The sequence below is a fragment of the Lampetra fluviatilis genome, chromosome 1 (genome assembly GCF_964198595.1).
Source record: "Lampetra fluviatilis chromosome 1, kcLamFluv1.1, whole genome shotgun sequence".
In the NCBI taxonomy this organism is placed as follows: Eukaryota; Metazoa; Chordata; class Hyperoartia; order Petromyzontiformes; family Petromyzontidae; genus Lampetra; species Lampetra fluviatilis.
Window position 1 is genome coordinate 8,461,391 of NC_136275.1, and position 20,449 is coordinate 8,481,839.

Consider the following 20,449-nt stretch of genomic DNA (forward strand, 5'->3'; position numbering starts at 1 on the left):
GTCCAAAAATAAGAGCACATGGATGCCAATAGCAGATGCACAGGGGAACAAATTTACTGATTGTGTCAGTCTACCACGTGCTACGAATGCAAGCTGGTAAATAGGTTTGAAAAGAGCCAATCACTCTTAATCTGAGCCAGCTGTCTCCTATGCCTATCCCTGCCCTCTACACCTTATTCTACATTGTGGACTGAGAGATTATGGAATGCGGTTCAATTGTGGAGACAAAACTCGAGAAAAATTTCAAACTGAAGAATTGTGATTCTCTATTGGCTGGCATTCCATGAAGGTAGGATGGAACCAATCGTAACCCATTAACCAGCACCACAGTGTAATTGTGAATACTGTATTGAGTTTTATCTGAAGCTTCCCTTTTATAGGGCTTAGGTAAAGCCCGTTCGGAGGGCTTTACCTAAGCTCTCGGTGGCTACTCACTGCTCCACTGCAGGATATTGGTCATAGTACAGAAATAAATCACTCCTGACTCACATCTACCCAGATAGTCACCACCCAAAACTTGTTTGAGCTTGGAGAGCTTTTGACTGGGTGTGTTCACAGTAGACCTATGAATATATCTTGATAATGAATAAAAAAAAAATTGACATTAAAGGAAAACAATTTATCACAACTAATAGCTTATTTAACATTTCGTAACCATCTTCTTGGTTCTTTCGGTAAAGTCACGTAGAAGGGAAGTAATAAAATAATAAAAATAAAACATAATAAAATAATTCTCACGACGTTTCGGCCACAACGCAAGCAGCCGTCCTCAGGTGAAGACCAGGTCTGTCGGGGAGACAGTGTCTGAATGAAACACCACCACGCTTGGAGCGTATATTTAAGCTGGGTTGGAAGGGGGGAAGGTCTTCACCTGAGGACGGCTGCTTGCGTTGTGGCCGAAACGTCGTGAGAATTTTATTATGTTTTATTTTTATTATTTTATTACTTCCCTTCTACGTGAATTTACCGAAAGAACCAAGAAGATGAATCCCTGCAGTCACGAAAGCTTTAAATCGAAATTTCGTAACCACTTTATAAATGCAGCAGCACATTTCCCAATGAATATGACAGAAGATCCTTCAGTTATGAAGCGCCCGTCTGGCTATCGGGAAGGTCACACTTTGACCTTGCCAGCCAGCACACTGGACGGGTAGAGCTGGGCAAAGCGCCCCAGTGCCCACACAGGGAACACGTTCCTGTAGCTGGTGTAGCTGATGGCGCACGTCTTGTTAAACACGCCCGCGATGTTCTCCTGAAACAAGACGTAACAGTCCATATAAAGTCAAACACCATGCAGCAAGGTTCCATGATTAAATACAATATACCGCCTTCACATCCAATGCATTTGAAAGCCACTCCGTCACCCACAGTCTTTTATCTAGGAGAATGCATTGGTTTATTTGGTAAGTTCATCAATAAATATTTTATATAAACATCCAGGTAACATCCCTCACTGACAGAACTGATATTTTATTCCTCACCCAGGAAAAATAACCATCGCAATTACCTGGGGCCAATCTCCATTTGGCAGCTGCTTTTCTATCAGCACACGGATGCCTTTCTCAATCACGTTTGTGTGGGGGTACCTAACAGACACACCATCATCCACAGAGCACAGCAAAGCACATTATAAATGAGCATACCCAGCGAGTAAAGATGTTCAGAAGATTCAAATCTGCAGTGACCCGTATATGCTTAGCATTTTCAAAATGTATAGCAAAAATAACAAACTTGTGGCATTAAAGTCCATGTACAATAATAAAGCTACCTTTGTGCTCAACACAACCTTTACCTAACCAGGAGAGATAAAGCACAGCTACTATTCCTAGTGAGTGATCCCACCTGGCTGCCATGAGTCCCAGCAGGGCCCAGGCTGTGCAGTGGATTTGTGAGCGTTCACTCTGCACATAGACTCTGCGTTCACATGACTCAAAGTCTTCACCCCAGCCTCCGTCAGACATCTGTCTTGACACCAGGAATGTGCAGGCGCAGCTCACCTCCGCACATGCACCCCTGCACAGGACGAGGGGGGGGCACAGAGAGGTAGACAAGATTTTTACCTTGAAACTATTACAACTTAATTACGATTAAGAATAACGTTGGCTTTCAGGCCATATAACGAGACGATGTCACACAGAATGAGACGGTCGCGAGATGACAACACGTGCAATCATGTGATCGCAGCAAAGTGTGCGCATGGATGTCATCGCCGTGGGGGAAATTCATCAATACATTTCCCCCATTTTCTATAGCGCAGGTTCTTAACATAAATTTACACTTCAATTTCATTCACAGTCTTATCATTTGTAGCCGTTATCATGTACTGCTAAAGGCAGACAAACCGACAGACACATGGATGGAGCATATATATTGGTGCCATAATACGATCAATTTCAGGTATTTTATTCATTGCAACCATTATGTGCTAGATGTACATACATGGGTTGCAGGCATCACTTTGTTTGGGCTTTGTGTGAATTAGACTCACCCATTGTGGTACCGATGACCCATGCAAGCAAATGCTTCCAGTCCAAACCACGTTCCATATGTGAAGCATACAGCCCAGCACCTGTGGGAATGGACATGTAAATGAATGTAAATCCTATTGGGATTAACACCCTTACTGGATGTGATGGTCCCCACAAAAGAAAAGCTCTTATACATGCACTGTAAGCGTGACATAACCTTGAATAAGCACGTGTGTGTTTCATCTCCATGGTGAATTACTGCATGTGAATAGGGACACAAGGCAAGGCACCTACCCCTCCCAGGAGCCGTCACGCCGTTGCACATCCCTGCAGAACTCCAGCCCCTTTTCCAGGGTATCCCTGCGTAAAAGCAACTCGGTGACAAAGCACACTGACAATTCAGCACTTATTGTCTTCACAAGACATTACCATGCATTTTATCTTCTTTACGTGTTCTGATATTAAACCTTTGCAGCTCAAGGTGACCCCAGTTCTGTTCCCAGCCACGGCTAACATCATTGGTGAGTGTTATCTGTGCTGGTCCTGGGCAACCTCATTCACCAACCCCCAGTGACCAGCGTGGTGAAGTCTGCTCAAACAACCCTGATGACCCACAGAGTATTGGGAGACCTTCAGCATAGATTGACAAGGGGCTTTCAATAAATATTTGAACCGAAGACACCACAACATTCTTGCCATATATACAGAGGAGTTATGGAGGAAGTAGCCATTCCCTGTTAGTGGCTGTTTCACATCTTGCCCTGAGTAGAGGACTCCCTACGGTTTGCCAAGACAGGAGCCCGATCCAGTCCTGTATCCCACTGGTGGAACTTCTGATGGAGGAATGGCAGCCCCTGTCCCGAGCGAGCACTTGGATATTCCACATGGTCAGCTGTAGCTATTGCCTGTTGTTTTTGGAGCGCCCCGAGGTGGGGATTTTACTTCCCTGACTCCACCAAATAGGGTTTGCCCAGGAGACGACGTCACTGATGTCCATCCCCGCCAGGCCTCTAGCACATTCTTACTTAGATATTCTCCCCCGTCATTTGGTCAATTAATTTAAGGGACTACTAAACCAGAGCCAGAAAAAATATGCAAATTAATGGGACAAGTTTATTCATCAACATAGTTTATCAGAAGGAGTTGATGCCGCCCCCTGCATGATCTACACAGCCTCTTCCAGGCCTCTGGCTCACAGCCATGTGCCGTGATGCCTGGCCGATGGCAGCTTTACACGCTGGGCGTTGTGCGAGCGTGTGTGAAGGTGTTGCTGCATGACTCCTCACTGGATCTCGTGGTGCCGATGGTCGGGGAACGCCTCCTGGAAGTGGCGCAGTGCCTGCATCACCGCTGACGTGCACTCCACATATGTGTAGTCGATCATGATGTCTCCTGCATGCGCACGCGCATTATCATCATCATCATCAGGCAACATTGCAGACTGAAAAACCCACCATAGTCATCGGCACTCCCTAAGGAGTTATATAAAGCAGGGTGACGTATTAGGCCGTGTTCCTCTAACAAGAGTACTGAGAAACAGCAAACCAAAATATGTTAACTTCCAAACAAAATCATATGAATTGCATGCTTCAAGTACAACAATATCATGCTCAAGCTGCTGTGATTGAGCAACAGCAGCAATTAGGTCAGTGTCAGTCAAATATGAGTGAGAACAGTGAAGGATGTGTAACAAACTCACCAAACACCTCCGAGGGGTTTATCAGCTCGAGCAGCCGTCCACCACGCTTGGTCTCGTAAGTAGCAAATCCCCCGTCTGCATTACGCATGCTCAAAAGCTGCATATATACACGCACAAACACAGATTCCCTGCTAAGACAATATTTGAAAAATATCTTCTAATATCATCATGAAACACATTCCTGCGGAGGGAGCTGGTAGGAACGTTGGGTTGCTCGGTCAATGGCCAGGGTCAACGGCGGCATGGTGTATTCCGCAAATATGCCCGACTGTGAGGGCGGGCACAAGCTGGCGTGAGTAGGTGAAACGTTGAGTTTTATAAGGGCACCACGGGGTGACCAGTCCCTCCCCACCCAGCCCCACGCCCCACCCAGCCCCACCCAGCCCCTCCCCAACCTCCCCACCCAGCCCCTCCACACCGTCCCCACGCAGCCCCACCCTCCCCACCCAGCCCCTCCCCACCCTCCCCTCCCCACCCAGCCCCTCCCTGCACGACGGACGGACAGACACAATAATCCCCTGTGGGCTGGTGTAACCAGGAGGTTCCTACCAGTATAACCATCACGCTCTTTGAAATTAAGAATGGTTGAGGCATCGTTGCATGATTGTGGTACGGTACAATGTCCCATACCTGTCATGTATCCACCCTGACCAATTAACCGCCCACATCCAGAGCAGTTGTCATGCATGAAAACTGTACTTTAGCAGCTAGTTCAACCTGCAGTTTAAGCTGTGTAGTGGTGGTCTAGTTACGTACCACATTGACCGCATCAAACAGGCGTGATGCAGGCAGGGGGTTCTGCACCAGACCAGGGCGAGCTTCCTGCAGCAGCATCACAGACTTGAGCCCCTCCGCTGTGCAGTCTGCAACGATCCAGCCACAGTCCCGTGTGCTGAACGGAAATCCACCCTGCACAACACACACACAGGTCATCCATATAGACACGTTTTTGCACACTATACTAAACTATAAACTTTTTATTTTAACCATATGAAGCCCAATGAGCTATGTAGCTCTTTTTCAGAAGTGACCTGGCGACGAATGATAGCTCAACGAAGTGACTTATGTGGAAATGTATCGCAGCCGAATACTCTAAATGCACGTTTCTAAACGTGGAGGGGAAAACCAGAGTACCCGGAGAAAAATCCAAGTAACCACGGGGAAAACATGCCAAAAACATCCAGTTTTGAAATGTTCCAGGTGCTGGCTCATATAAAACAAAATCCCTATGGTCTTATTCCACCTACATTTTTGATCTCATCATTCATGGCCCATTTCAAACCCTTATAAATAGTTTGCCTTGAAGATGACCGCTTGTGTTGCGATCGAAGCGTCGTAGTTTCTTGTTATTTTCTTTGAACCTATCTATGTGACTTTACCGAAAGACCCAAGAATATGAATTCCTACAGTCACGAACGCTTTAAGTCAAGATCTTGTTCATGTGGCCAATTTACATTGTGGATCGAGTGCTCGTCTCACAATTAACTTCAAATCCCGGTCCAGATTTCACTCAGTATATCAACATTGTCATCATCATAATTTTCTGATCAATTCGAATCACTTTTTGGCCGTCCAAATGCCACTCCATGCCATTTGATCGTGGAAGGTACTCGATGCCTGCATGTGTAAATCAGTGGATATACAAAGTAAACATTGACGTGTGCACAAACTTGCCTTGTTCATCTGCCTGTAGTACTTCTGATAATCCGGAGGGTTTTCTGGGATCTGCCAGCACACACTCAGAATTACTTTCCAAATACAAATGTTTTAGAAGCTGACCAGCATTCAACTCAGAAGGGAAAACACTTTCTCTGCTTGGCTCCTGCTTAATTTGAGTGGCTCTGTGTGGTTCCTAATTACGAGTGGCTCTTCAGAGTTGCTGCTCACTTTGAGTGCTTCTGTGGAGATTCCAAATATGTTGGCTGCTCCCACAGAACTTTCACCCTTCCAGTGGAGTTTTGCAAGAGTCCAGCTGTTGAGGTATGCTGTGTGGATTTTGGTGAATGTAAAGGCTGCTTCACCTATTGAGCCATTATTAAGGACTAGAATACCTAATTTAATTTCACTACTCATTGTTAGTACTCTTTTTAATGCAACGAAAACTCAATACGTATCAAGGAAAACGAAATACGTATCTTTATTAACCACACAACCTCCTAATTCCTCAAGTTTGGTACAATTTCTCTAAGCACGTATCTATCGTTTTACTACTGAGAATATCTGGGCATCTGGAATCTCGCCTCAGATAAATGTGGTTCCCCTCTAAGACCCTACCAGCCCAGAGCACTCACCTGGGTGAGCTCCAAAAACGCGTGTGCGTGACGAAGGCACTCTTCAAGCTCTGGGATGTCTTGAGCTTCCGCCTACAACAAACACAAAGATCCCCCACATAGCCTTAACATACTCTTGGGGCAAGTGCTGGCTGTTACCGAACACAAATGTAGACCAGCACGGCACACAAGAAGGTCGTATGTATGTATGTACGTATGTTGAACTTCTTTAGCACCATACGTAGCCAACCTTCCTAATTGGAGGTGCTTGTGGCCAGCACCACGCCGGTCACCTTCGTCTCCCCAATGCTGATGTTTACACACTGCACCAGGTGCTCATTTAAGCTGCCCTAGGCAAGGTCCAGGAAAAGTTCAGATAATCACTCATCACCATTGTTGGCCGTAAGCAGGAATCGAACCCGGATTGCTAGATTCCAAATGTGTGCTAACCGCTGCACTACCACACAAATATTTCCATTTATTCAATAAAATGCTTGGTCAAATGATATTAGAGCACCAATGAAGGCCGACATTATACATGGCGGTTAGTGTGGGCAGGACCATACATGCCCAGTTACTGTTATCTCTCAGTGCAAATTTGTATTTTGCAAATACTAACGCACCATACCAGCGGGGACTCATTGTATGCCGACTTGTCCATCACAGGTGTGACAGGTTCATATACCGGTGGCCACTGCTGTACGGCGTCGTGGCCAAAAATAAAACCTTTAGAGCCCAGTGCTAATGACTATACTCAACTGTTCCCCATATCCACATGCACACATCAGTGCACAGTGCCTCTTTTACTTCACAGGCATGGTCAGTGTAATTGTGTGAAAGTGGAAATTTCCTTCAGTGTTGTGCACGTTTCAGAACTGTAGGCAGTGTGTGGAAGGCTCGTGTGAAGTGGTGCGCTGTTGACTAATGGCTCACCTCTAGGAAAGCTTGCACTGCAAAAGTTGTGTCCCAGAGTTGGGACCCATTAGTTCCCTAACAAGAAAAGAGCGACAACAAAAGGGTCATCTCATAATTTCTCATAGAATTTATCTAAGGCAAATGAAAACCTCACACACCAGTGCACACAGTGTACTGTCTATGTTAAATACACAGTACATATCGCAGGTCGGGTAAAACTATGTAACAGCATTCATAATGTACAGCCCTTTGTTAATCCAATCATGGACAACGGCAAATCCATGCCGTGACATACCTTAACACGCAGATTAGTGCTGGTTGGTGCAGGAGGAAACCAGAACGGGTTTAGATATAATTTTGAAACGATGTTAGTTGTGGCCAGGAACTGAACTCAGACTGCCACATGTCCATAGTGCAGTGCAATAACCACTGCACCTCCATTCCCCCCCTCTACACCAACCCTAAAAAAAAAAAATTCTGCATATTATTCTTGAGTAAGAGTAAAATGCAATATTGTCTCTATGATAAAATGTGCATTCGGAGTTGCTCATCGCTAATAGCTTTACCAAACCAATGGTGGAAATTCCACCTTATTGTCGGTGAGATCAGTATTTATATAGGACAATCACTATCGACTCAACACAGCCCCTATTTAATAATAATTATCCTACTCTACCTTGCAAAAGTGAGAACATATCTCAAACAGCTGTAATGTAGTCAAAGGGTTTAAGTTAAAGAGAGAGGCTTGCTCCGAGTTGAAATACCTGCATCTTCATTCCATCCAGTCCAATCCTGTACACGACACACAGAAAAGCAAACAGTTCATGGCAAATTACATAGCAAATCACAGTAGAGCCAAGACTTCACGGCCAAAACTTGAGCCAGTGACTTCACAATCAAATCTACAGGACCAGTGTCCCCACACATGGCATGGTAGAGATCTAATGCTGGAGGTGGGGTTTGTGAATCACGGACATATAACCACGTGCGGTGATACTCCCAACATGCTAGGTTGTGAGATGGACAAATGTTTCCAGTCTCATCGCAATGCAGTACTGTCCCCTCGTATGAATGGATTTTGTCCAAGTACCCTGATTTCTCACAGAAAACCGATTATGGAAATACCCAAATATCCCACTTCAGTCCCATCCTGAAACCGTCTTCAGACTCATTGAGGCTTTCCTGAATAAAGGACAAAACATCCAGTTTTGAAATGTTCCAGGTGCTGGCTCATATAAAACAAAATCCCCATGGTCTTATTCCACCTACATTTTAGATTTCATAATTCATAGCAGGATAAAGGAGCTTCACAGTTGGGAGTGTGTAGCAGGAGAGCATTGTATAATTAATTAGACAAGGAGGTTGTGATGCGTGCTGCACGTGTACAGGATGGAGCACAGGTTATCCAGGCGAGCAGTGGAGTGGCACGCAGTGATCGATGACCAGGGGAAGAGAGAATTTAAGAGTGGACCTTGGAGGTTGGGTGCCAACTTTGAAATAATTTTGGGATCAGCAGGAAGGATGCGGTGACAGTGTGAACTCTTCACTGCCAGTTCATGTTGCTTTTCAAAGTGTGTCATCCCTCTCACAGTGTCAAGCTTCTCCCCTCCACAACATTTACAATCTCAATCGAAGCCACTCTTGCTCTCATTGTCCCTCACCAGAGGTAGTCAGGGATCCGCTCCACGTGCTCCAGGAAAGCAGAAGAGGTGGGCCCGTCCACATGCCACCGCACCAACATGTTGATGGTTTTGGAGATCTGCCCGCAATGTGGTATAAGCAGAATGATCACAGACCCGGCAAAGGAGCTCACAGCAATAGCACATTAGATAACTAAACTACTGTTTCCCACTGCTGTCATCATACACAAGGACTTAAAAGAGAATACGTCATAGAAGACTAACATCATAGGTCCACAGCCCTTTCTCTACATATGGAAAAGGACAATGAAATCATTATTGTTGATTTATAGTTATTTACCAGGAAAGCCTAATTGAGTCATAAGACTTTTTCAGGAGGGTCCTTCATTGGGATTTTGGCCAATTTATTTTTAAGAAGTGCTGCGAACACCAAAGGAAATCAGGATACTCAGTGAAAAATCTGTGCATGAGGTGGCACTCAAAAATCTGCGAACAGTTTCTAAAAAAAGACTCCCTCCAATGTCAGCTTATGGCCCCTTCTCAACCTAATAACTGGAGGTCTCCTGACACAATTAAACCAGGTGTGATCCACATTCAGATGCTGTTGCACTTAGAGATAACACTCACAAGTGACGTTAGCCTGGGCCATGAATTCAACTGATGTTGCCGGGTTCAAAGCGCAGTGCGCTAAGCAATATGCCACTGCTCCACCATGTTACTACTTGTATGTGTTCATGTATCCCGGAAGATGTTAATATTAGTTTAGGGAAAAACATACCAAGTGCTCCAAGGCTAATAACTGTGAGTCCTATCCTCTCGTTTGGAAAACATTTCTCCAGATACTCGCGTTTCCTCTAAACTGCAAAAATACTCACGAGATTGGTGAAATATCCTGAAAAAGTATCGACGCGTTACTGAATAATAAAGAGCACTATCGTGTAACATCCTTATAAGTCACGCAGATATTCAGCCGAGTGGTGATGAGGCATGAGATGAAATCCTGGTGGAGGGTTGACTCAGCCCATGACTCCTCCAGAATTGAGATGCATACCATCTTGTGGGATACAAACAGTCATTGTACTTTTTGAGTTACCAGCATCTGCGATAGGAATGTAGATTTCCCACCACTGGATGAAGGTTGCCACCAGAGAGGAGATCCACTAAATGCTTGTTGGTAAGTACATGAACATGTTTTAATATTATTTTCTCATATAAATGCCTTACATTTATGGAATCTAATCTGTCTATAGGTACAGCTCCACATGCAAAAGCTCACAGGGCCAACGCTGATGGACTTTGTGAAGCGGTCGTCAGCACAAATATGGTCGTACAGCTCCTCCATGGCAATCTTGCGCAGCTTCGTCACATGCAGCCGCTCATACACATTCAGAAACCCTGTGGGGGTAGGGCGGGGGGTGGTAGGCATGAGCGGCATAACCAATAGGGGCCATCCATTTAGTACGTACGCATGGAGGGGGGTTAACCCAAATGTGCACGCTTGCGTATGGGGGGTCTACTGACAATGTACGTACGCATAGGAAATGGAGGGAGGGGGGATGAAGTCTCGATAATAATTTGTCTACATTGGCCTTCAAATGAGTTAGATAGTCCGGCGGTGGACTATCTGTTTGCTTAAACACGTTAATATTATTAATCCTTGATCGTTTCTGCGTGGATTCAATATCGGCCGTTTTATAGGTTTCGGGGGGGGGGGGGGGTGCGTCAAGCGTACGTACGCAGGTGGGGGGGGGAGGGTAAAAAGTACGCGTGCGTACAGGGAGGGGTCAAGTTTTGACAGATGTTTGCGTACGGACTAAATGGATAGCCCCATACTTCCTTACGTCAAAGGCAGCAGATATGCGGAACATCATTGAAATGTAATTTTTCGATAGCCAGGACAATATCACACTACTCCAACTACTGGGATATTGACATAACAAAAAGAAGACAGACCAAATTAAATGGTAGGAACACGTGAGAATTCCATTACAATCAAGTCAATTAATCGCTGGGAGGTTGCATATTTACATCTCTATGAACAGCTGGTGGAAATTTCACATTCCTTTGCCTGGGTTCAAAATTAATATTGGGATAAACAAAGGTGCGAGCAACATCGTGAGAAGAGTGAGCCTGAGTTTTCTTGGGGAAGACTTAATCCAGCAGTGTAATTACCATGGCTGATGACGATAATGTTGAGTCCCTAAGATCAACACATTTTAATGCATCAATAAATGTACCCTTCTTCTTATTCTAACGATAATATACGTTGTTTGTGTTGTACAACACATTCCTGCGGAGGGAGCTGGTAGGAAGTTGGGTTGCTCGGTCAATGGCCAGGGTCAACGGCGGCGTGGTGTATTCGGCAAATATGGCCGACTGTGAGGGGGGGCACAAGCCGGCGTGAGTAGGTTAAACGTTGAGTTTTATCAGGGCACCACGGGGTGACCAGCCCCTCCCCACCCAGCCCCACCCCTCCCAACCCCCACCCAGCTCCACCCTCCCCACCCAGCCCCTCCCCACCCTTCCCTCCCCACCCAACCCCACCGTCCCCTCCCCACCCAGCCCCTCCCCACCTAACCCTCTCTACCCAGCCCCACCCCTCCCATTTTTGGATGCACGACAGACGGACGGACGGACACAATAATCCCCTGTGGGCTGGTGGAACCAGGTGGTTCCTACCAGTAAAATGTATTGCTTTCTACAATGTGTAGGAAGTGTACCACATACCATATGCCAAGTCAAGCAGCCAGCTGTGCGGCGTGTACAGATCACACGGTGCCACATTATTCCGCTGAGCAGGCCAGTCTATTGACGCATAGTCTTGCACATATAATTCCTACAACAAACATTCACACGGTAAGAACGCATAACATTCTGGCATTTGACAATGCGCGTTGCTCCGTTACATGGCAGTAAAACAAATTCAAATTGTGTTCCATTACTCAAGTAAGAATCAGGTGATTTCTCATCATCGTTGGAGTTCCTGAGCTCGTGTTTGAAATTATATCTTCAAATGATAAGGACAACCACCAGCTAAGCACAATTGCGGTACTTCGTCAACCCTCAAGTGATGAGCTGATCGCAAATGAGATGTCACCACATCACTTCTGTCATTGACCTACGGACAGATTGGCCGCCGCCATAGGAATGTGGAATTTCTTCCACAGGCGTTGAGGGTGTCAATGGAGGCGAGTGCTGCCCATCGCTCATTCGAGCGTTGACTCTCGTCCAACTATGAAGGGTAATATTTTGGCTAACATCAGTGGCAGGTGATATCTGAACTGGTCCTGGGCCGACCTCTTTATCAACTTGTAAGGAGCAGCCAGGTAAAAGAACAGCTCAATCAGAGGTCGGCGACCTGTGGCTACGGAGCCGCATGCGGCTCTTTAAGGACTGTTTCTCGACGTTATTTATTAAGGACCGTCTTGTATTCACATGCATTACGGCTCTTAAAATGTTGAGTTTTTTTTACCGAATTCGAAAAAATGGCTCTTCTTGCTATTTTGGTTGCCGACCTTTGACCTAAAAAAATCTCAAAAACCTACACGGTAGTGGAAGGGAGACCTTCATCCAACAATGAATTGACAAAGAGGCATAACTCGAATTTCAAGAGCCAAAATGCCACGATGTTCCTTTCTTGTCAAAGGCATACAAATATCCCATTTTCATTTTCTATAAGCTGCTCTCTTCTCTCTTCTCAAAATGGGAAAATTGCAAGCTCCAATTCCGGTCAAGGGTCGGCTCCCCCTTTTGGTGTCAATATAACGAGTACAGGTTCACTGAAGTCAAAAGTGGTTGTCGTTTGGAGAGTCAGGTCCCTGCTTCTGGCTGAGGGCTGTCAATGGAGATGAGCAAGCACTACCTCAATCTTGCCTGAATGAGTGGGCACGCTGGCTTATATCTCTTGTGAAGATGTCGGAGTGTGCGTACGCGCGCGCACGAACCTGTCGCAAACTACGGACGAGGGAGTCGTCCTCGGAGGCCGAGAGCCGCACGGCGTAGCAGTAGCTCATGGGCAGGTAGACCTGGCGGCAGTGGCACCACAGCGAGGACGGGTGTGCGGGAAACCACCGCGGCAGCAGCCTGAAGCCGACAGCGTGGTGCAGCACACACGTGAGCATGGGGAACGGGTGTGTATGTGTGTGTGTGATCACGTCATTCACTGCAGTGCAACGTATTCCCATGGTAAGCAGTGGAGAGAGGATCAGGTGGTGTGTAACGCACCACATCTCTGGGAAGAGGGTGTTCATGCCATCCCAGCTGTACACATTGAGCACAGCGAGCCAAAACTTGCCCCACGACGGAATTCCAATAGCACCGCCTATTCCACCGCACAAGACAAAGAAAGAATCACATACACTCCCAACATAGGACCAACATTTGTATATTTATGTATTGTTTACCCAGTTTCCAGGATATTTTGAGGGCCTATATTCTCTGGATGTTTTTTGCCTATGGGTGGGAACTGTATTGCTCAGAGAAAATTCAGGCTCTGCAGTTTATATATGCAAGAGGGTGATGGGTGACTGGATAGAAGATTATATACTTGTCAATGAATACTGTGGGCACTGCTAGGCTATACAAAACAGGAAAAACAGTGGTTGTCTGCGTTGCGTCTCTCTTATTTGTACTGCACAGCGCACGTGTGCGCCTTGCTGGAGAGGCATACCCTTGGCGTGCAGGTTCGCACGGGCCCGCACCAGGTCTGCGTCGTCAGAGTCCACGCCAAGGATCCGCATGGCCACGTAATTAAGCGCAGTGCCAAACACTGTGGACTTGTCCTCTACGTGCCTGCATATACACACACAGATGCCGCGTCTAGCTTTGTCTTTGTTGTTACCGAGCACCTACTAAAGCCGGTACGGCACGCGATACGGTAGTGTGTTCAGCACCATGCTTGACCACCCCTGTCTTCCCAATATATTGGGAAAAATAACAAAAGAACACTATACAAAATAAGTGGTGTCGATTTCTTTATATATACGATAAAAGTAATGTATGTGATTATCTACTTATTACAAAATATTTTACCGTGTGAAGACAGCCCTGTTGTGTTGTATTCTTAGGTTTTTTTGGTAAAGTCACCTACGTGACTTTACCGAAAAAACCTAATAATATGAATCCTTGCAGTCACGAAAGCTTCAAATCTAGAACTGTTGTGTTGTGTTGCGTGAAGTCAGCCCTGTTGTGGGCTGTGTCTGTACCCTGCGGTTTGTGCACTCACAAGCCCCAGCCTCCGTCAGGTAGCTGAACTGAGCGCAGGTACCGCACCATTTCCCGCTTCTGCATCTCAGCCAGGCGGATGTGAGCAATGTGGCAAGTGATGAGCAGTCCTGGCACATGGAAACCACATCAATATGAGTAGCAGCTCAGTGCACCAGTCCTTATCACCAATAACACATCAGCCATGACCTATCCACTGCTACATGAATGCCTGTCCAAGCTATGTCCATCCCTCATTGTTACACGATGAAACGATCCATCTAGCTCCTGAAAACCAGCTGATCTCAACGTTCTCTCTCTGCATAGGAAGTCCTCTTGGATGACTTCATTTTTGGCTGCCACACTCCATTCTTATTTTCAACCACTGACCATCATCTCTTCTGTCTACATGTTCTGCCAAAGTCAGCTTAGTTTTCAGTCGATATCAGATCTCAAAACCTGTTTGTTCTCTGATCCATGTTGCTTCTGTCTCCCAGTGGAATTCCAAACATGCACATTCTCCAAGTGAAATTCCAAACATGTACCCCCTAATACTTCATTGAACATATTTCAGCATCTGTTCCATTTTTTTGCCAGTGTCCATGTTTCTAATGCATACCATAGCAGATAAATATACACTGATCAAAGATTTTATTGTTAAGGAAAATTGGTATGCTGCTTTTCATTGTCAATATCAATTTCCAAAACCACTCTAACCTGCTTTGACCCATTATAAGACTCATATATCTCTCTGGGCTGTTGTCGGAAGTCTTTAGCTGGATATGTGCCGATAATGAGCGTAAATGAAAGTGAAAGACATCCATCTGTCTCAAGTTGCAAACTGCTTAATATCTTGAATATCTATTAGAATCCATGAAAATACAGCCACTCATTTTTTTCGAATAGATTTTTCGTGGATATCGATAACCTGTCCATAGTGGATTAATGGGTGATTTAGCGCAGTTTGCTGAAAAGTAAATACTTGTATAATTATCAAAAGTCAAAGCGTGTCTCTTTCAAAATGTACAATGGGGCAGCTCTAATCGGAGTGGGCAGGACTGAGCCTGCGTGGTGTAATTGCCACATTACCAAAGCAGACGACGGCTCCTGCCATTGTTCAGGTATGTGGAATTTCCATTGATGGCTTTAAGTCGCCAGTAGATATCAGCATTATTTCATCATTTTGATTTAAAGCTTTGTGACTGCAGGTATTCATATTCTTGGTTCTTTCAGTAAAGTCACATAGAAGGGAAATAATAAAATAATATAAATATAAAACAATAAAAATTCTCACGACGTTTCGACTGCAACACAAGCAATCGTCATCAGGTGTGAAATCCACAGCCAGGTGTGGATTTCATCATCAGGTGTGGATTTCACACCAGATGATGATTGCTTGTGTTGCAGTCGAAACGTCGTGAGAATTTTTATTGTTAAATATTTATATTATTTTATTATTTCCCTTCTACGTGACTTTACCGAAAGAACCAAGAATATTATTTCATCATGGTAACACTTTGTCTCTGACTTTTTGAGGGCACCTGGCAGTAAAAAGAGAGGCCCCCCGTAGTCTCCAGACCAGTGTCCATCCTCAGTCTGCAAGAGTTTGTAGAAGGCCATGCCATTGCGCGCTGCCTCCCGTGCCGTTGCCGCTCGCGGAAGATTCCTGGCAAATTCCGCCTGTCACCAGAAATGACTCACAAATCAACTTCCAATGCAGCACTTCAAAACTGTGGTCCCAGTCCACTTGCTGCGGTTCCTAGCCAATGGGAGTGAGGTCCAGTGACTCGAGTTTGGGAACTTTGGGGGGTCGATTCAGCTTTTCATTTCTGGGGACCATGAGTGTGGAAAATCAACAGTGGTTAGGCTCTGAATATACTGGCCCGTGCCATGAAAATGTGCCAACAAAGAAGAATGCCTCCCATACACTCTCGTATTCATGTTTGTTGCTTTGTCTTTCAATGTGTTACATAAAAGTTGTTGCTTCAAGCACTCATGCACTTACATTTAATTGCCATAATATAGGGCTAGGATTAGCTTCAAGAATTCTGCATTGTCATGTTTGAGGTGGTTTTCATAGTTTTTTTTGTCTCGTTTATACAATTTAGTTTACCGCATTAGCTGACGTAAAAATGTGCTAGATCAGCATAGCATCTGCATACAATTTTCACAAGGTGAAAAACATCTATTGTTACCCACATGTTTGGATACGTGCACCGTGAGCATTAATGATCAATATTAATCCACGTATCGTTACACCCATTCTCGTGAAGCAGTGAAATGTGCCCCATTGTCCATTGCGTGTGACGGGGCGAGTGGCGCTCACGGTGTCGAGACCCAGGGCGTGCCGCTCTACTACGTTCTGTGGCCGCCCCTCGCCGTCCCCGCACTCCACGAAGCTCCACGTTTGCCGCCCGTCCTCGTTCCTCAGCCGCCAGCGCGACAGCTCGGACGCCGGCTCCGTGCGGTAGGGTCCCCCGCGCCGGCGGAGCAGCGTGCTGCACACACACGGACACCGTGACACCGTCTTCACGTGGATGTCATTTGTAAAATGAATGCTTTGCAACTTGCTTTTTCGGAGTAATGTAATTGATGGAAAGGAAATTATACGGTTTCATCATTTGTGGTGCAGCGACAAGTAATACAAACGTGCTCTTGAGGCTGCGTGTTCATCATATTTTCTGGAGGGTAAATCCCTGATAATACAATTATACCTAAAATGTATTTATGCACAGTATTCTATCATAGTTACGAGGGGTCATGACCCAATATTACATGCAGACAGAGCTAATCTATTGATATAAAAAATACAAGCAAATATGAGCGGAAATCTTTTCTCTATCCACATATAAACAGTGTTCACGTTTTTTTTTAGTCTATTAGCCGATTGGATTTCCAGATAAATATCAAGCCTGACTGCTCATGAGACCAAGAAGTCAAGACCAGGCCAGAGTTTTTTTTGCTTAGGGGCCGTCCATAAATGACGTCACGCATCTGGGGGGGGGTCAGACAATTGTGACGATGGGGGGGGGGGTTGAGAAATGTGACGTCACATCAAAATCTGCAATTCTCCTACAACATCAGAGTGCAGCACCACATTAAATACGCACTACAGTGACAATATGGGGGGAGGGGGGGGGCAGAGCTTTGTGACGTCATATTTGAGGGGGGGGTCTGACTTTTTGTGACGCCGCGTGACGAAGGAGGGGGGGGGGTCAAAAATCGTCCAAAATCGCGTGACGTCATTTATGGACGGCCCCTTATACAAATACGACTTGATGACTGTCTTTAGATTTTTGTTGTTGTTTTATTCAAGTTATAGATAAACAACATTTTATACAAACTAATCACGGTAACAAAATCAACAATAATCTTCCGTTGCATATCTGTCCCTACGCATGACAAATAAAAAAAGGACTTTTTTTCAACTGCATTCGTTCCAACAATAAAATTCTAAACCGCGAGATTTTTACTGGCATTTTTCCTTAGAGCCTAGTCTCACATTGGTTGGACCAGATGAGAGCTCTCATACTCTGATGGTGCATTGTCTTTGAGTTGTGCGCCTTTTGGCGTCATCTGGTCCAACCCATGTGAGACTAGGCTCTAGGACCAATCAACTTCAAGGACAGTGCATACATTATCAGAGTTATGTTTTTTGTTGCCATTATGACTGCAGGTATTGTGGTCTATGCAAACATGACTCCTCGTAAAAAAAGGTGTCAGTTTTGTTTCCAGATAAAAGGGTAACAAAAACAATTATCATGCTTCAAATCGCTTTAAACTATTGTCATTGTAGTGCGTATTTAATGTGGCGCTGCACTCTGATGTTGCAAGTAGAAAACATTTATTAAAAAGTCTATTTAATTAAGTAGAACGTGGTCTATATTTATTTAAAGTTGCGCATTTTGATGTGACGTCACATTTCTCAACCCCCCCCATAGGTTCGTGACGTCATTTATGGATGGCCCCATACACAAATTGAATGCGCAATGATATTTTGCAAAAACCGAAATCGTGTGCGACATATCGTCGTCATTGCTGTCATATCGCGGCATCCCCAGCGAGTACAGACGGAGTGTCAGGCCCCAATGCCCCCCCCAACCCACCCACCTGGCACGACACACGACACATCAGATGCCCACGCCGCTAGTCGTTTCACGTTGTGTATATTGTGTGTTGTGTTTGTTTTGGGAAGGCATTTAGTTCACGTTGTGTCGGTGTGTGTTGCAGGATTTCTCCTGCACGGTATCCATGCCACCGCCCGTCACCCCACCAACGTGTGTGTAATAAGCGTGTTGTGTTCACGATTGCCATGCGGAGTGCGCTATGTGGCTGAGGTGGAGGCGATGTGTGTAACCGAGGAGTTGTCATCATCAGGCGCGGGCAGTGAGTGCGGTGTGCAGCGCCACTCACGTGCCCTCCGTCATCGCCGCTCGTCTGCTGCTGCACCCTGCAACACACCGCCTCTCTCACTCACTCCCTGCCTCACTCACTCCCTGCCTCACTCACTCCCTGTCTCACTCACTCTCTGCGTCACTCCCTGCGTCACTCACTCACTCCCTGCCTCGCTCACTCCCTGCCTCACTCACTCCCTGCCTCACTGATTCACTCACTCCCTGCTTCACTGATTCACTCACTCCCTGCGTCACTCCCTGCCTCACTCACTCACTCACTCCCTGCCTCACTTACTCACTCCCTGCCTCACTCACTCACTGCCTCACTGATTCACTCACTCCCTGCCTCACTGATTCACTCACTCTCTGCCTCACTGATTCACTCACTCCCTGCTTCACTGATTCACTCACTCCCTGCCTCACTCACTCACTCACTCCCTGCCTCACTTACTCACTTCCTGCCTCACTCACTGCCTCACTGATTCACTCACTCCCTGCCTCACTGATTCACTCACTCTCTGCCTCACTGATTCACTCACTTCCTGCGTCACTCCCTGCCTCACTTACTCCCTGCCTCACTCACTCCCTGCCTCACTCACTCCCTGCCTCACTGATTCACTCACTTCCTGCGTCACTCCCTGCCTCACTTACTCCCTGCCTCACTCACTCCCTGCCTCACTCACTCCCTGCCTCACTGATTCACTCACTCCCTGCGTCACTCCCTGCCTCACTTACTCCCTGCCTCACTCACTCACTCCCTGCCTCACTCACTCCCTGCCTCACTGATTCACTCACTCCCTGCCTCACTTACTCCCTGCCTCACTCACTCACTGCCTCACTCACTCCCTGCCTCACTGATTCACTCACTCCCTGCGTCACTCCCTGCCTCACTCACTCCCTGCCTCACTAATTCACTCACTCCCTGCCTCACTTACTCCCTGCCTCACTCACTCCCTGCCTCACCGATTCACTCACTCCCTGCCTCACTGATTCACTCACTCCCTGCCTCACTCACTTCCTGCTTCACTCACTCCCTGCTTCACTCACTCCCTGCCTCACTCCCTGCCTCACTGATTCACTCACTCTCTGCCTCACTGATTCACTCACTCCCTGCGTCACTCACTCCCTGCCTCACTGATTCACTCACTCCCTTCCTCACTGATTCACTCACTCCCTGCGTCACTCCCTGCCTCACTTACTCCCTGCCTCACTCACTCACTCCCTGCCTCACTCACTCCCTGCCTCACTGATTCACTCACTCCCTGCGTCACTCCCTGCCTCACTTACTCCCTGCCTCACTCACTCACTCCCTGCCTCACTCACTCCCTGCCTTACTGATTCACTCACTCCCTGCGTCACTCCCTGCCTCACTCACTGCCTCACTCACTCACTCCCTGCCTCACTGATTCACTCACTCCCTGCGTCACTCCCTGCCTCACTCACTCCCTGCCTCACTGATTCACTCACTCCCTGCGTCACTGATTCACTCACTCCCTGCCTCACTGATTCACTCACTCCCTGCCTCACTCACTTCCTGCTTCACTCACTCCCTGCTTCACTCACTCCCTGCCTCATTCACTCCCTGCCTCACTCACTCCCTGCTTCACTCACTCCCTGCCTCATTCACTCCTCGCCTCTCTCATTCACTGATCCGCCACTGCCGCCGCGCGACTCCGCCCCGCGGCTCTCGTGGTGGGGGCGGGGCCCGTGTCTGAGCCCCGCCCACTGGCGTGACGTCACCGTGCCGCGGCGGTCGCGTGAGGCGAGCGCGCGCCTCCGCCCGGCCAATGAGGAGCGGCGCGCTATCGCGTGGCGCGCGCCGCCGCGTCACGCGAGGCCGAGGTATCCGTGCGCGGGGCCC

General features: G+C 46.8%; 1 protein-coding gene across 1 annotated transcript; it reads right to left on the bottom strand.

The window, feature by feature from the left end:
• Positions 1-636: 636 nt before the first annotated feature.
• On the bottom strand, positions 637-20,295 carry LSS (lanosterol synthase). Its single transcript, XM_078855224.1, has 23 exons — positions 19,051-20,295; positions 18,608-19,010; positions 16,521-16,692; positions 15,736-15,874; positions 14,217-14,325; positions 13,662-13,783; positions 13,217-13,313; positions 12,937-13,075; positions 11,720-11,828; positions 10,269-10,387; positions 9,014-9,111; positions 8,117-8,144; positions 7,371-7,427; positions 6,459-6,530; positions 5,842-5,892; positions 4,924-5,076; positions 4,168-4,264; positions 3,755-3,860; positions 2,763-2,828; positions 2,489-2,569; positions 1,843-2,013; positions 1,508-1,586; positions 637-1,252 (listed from the first exon to the last, which is right to left on the bottom strand). The coding sequence occupies exons 2-23, from the start codon at positions 18,619-18,621 to the stop codon at positions 1,115-1,117; spliced, it is 2,217 nt and encodes a 738-aa protein (XP_078711350.1). The 5' UTR covers positions 18,622-19,010; positions 19,051-20,295; the 3' UTR covers positions 637-1,114.
• Between the last annotated feature and the right edge of the window lie 154 nt (positions 20,296-20,449).

What these genes read in the sequence shown, in the direction of transcription:
- LSS (XM_078855224.1), bottom strand. An exon ending in CGTTTTTGGAGCTCACCCAG is followed by an intron (nt 5,893 to 6,458) that starts GTGAGTGCTCTG and finishes GTGTGCTGGCAG; the next exon opens with ATCCCAGAAAACCCTCCGGA. An exon ending in CATCGGCACCACGAGATCCA is followed by an intron (nt 2,829 to 3,754) that starts GTGAGGAGTCAT and finishes GCTTTTACGCAG; the next exon opens with GGATACCCTGGAAAAGGGGC.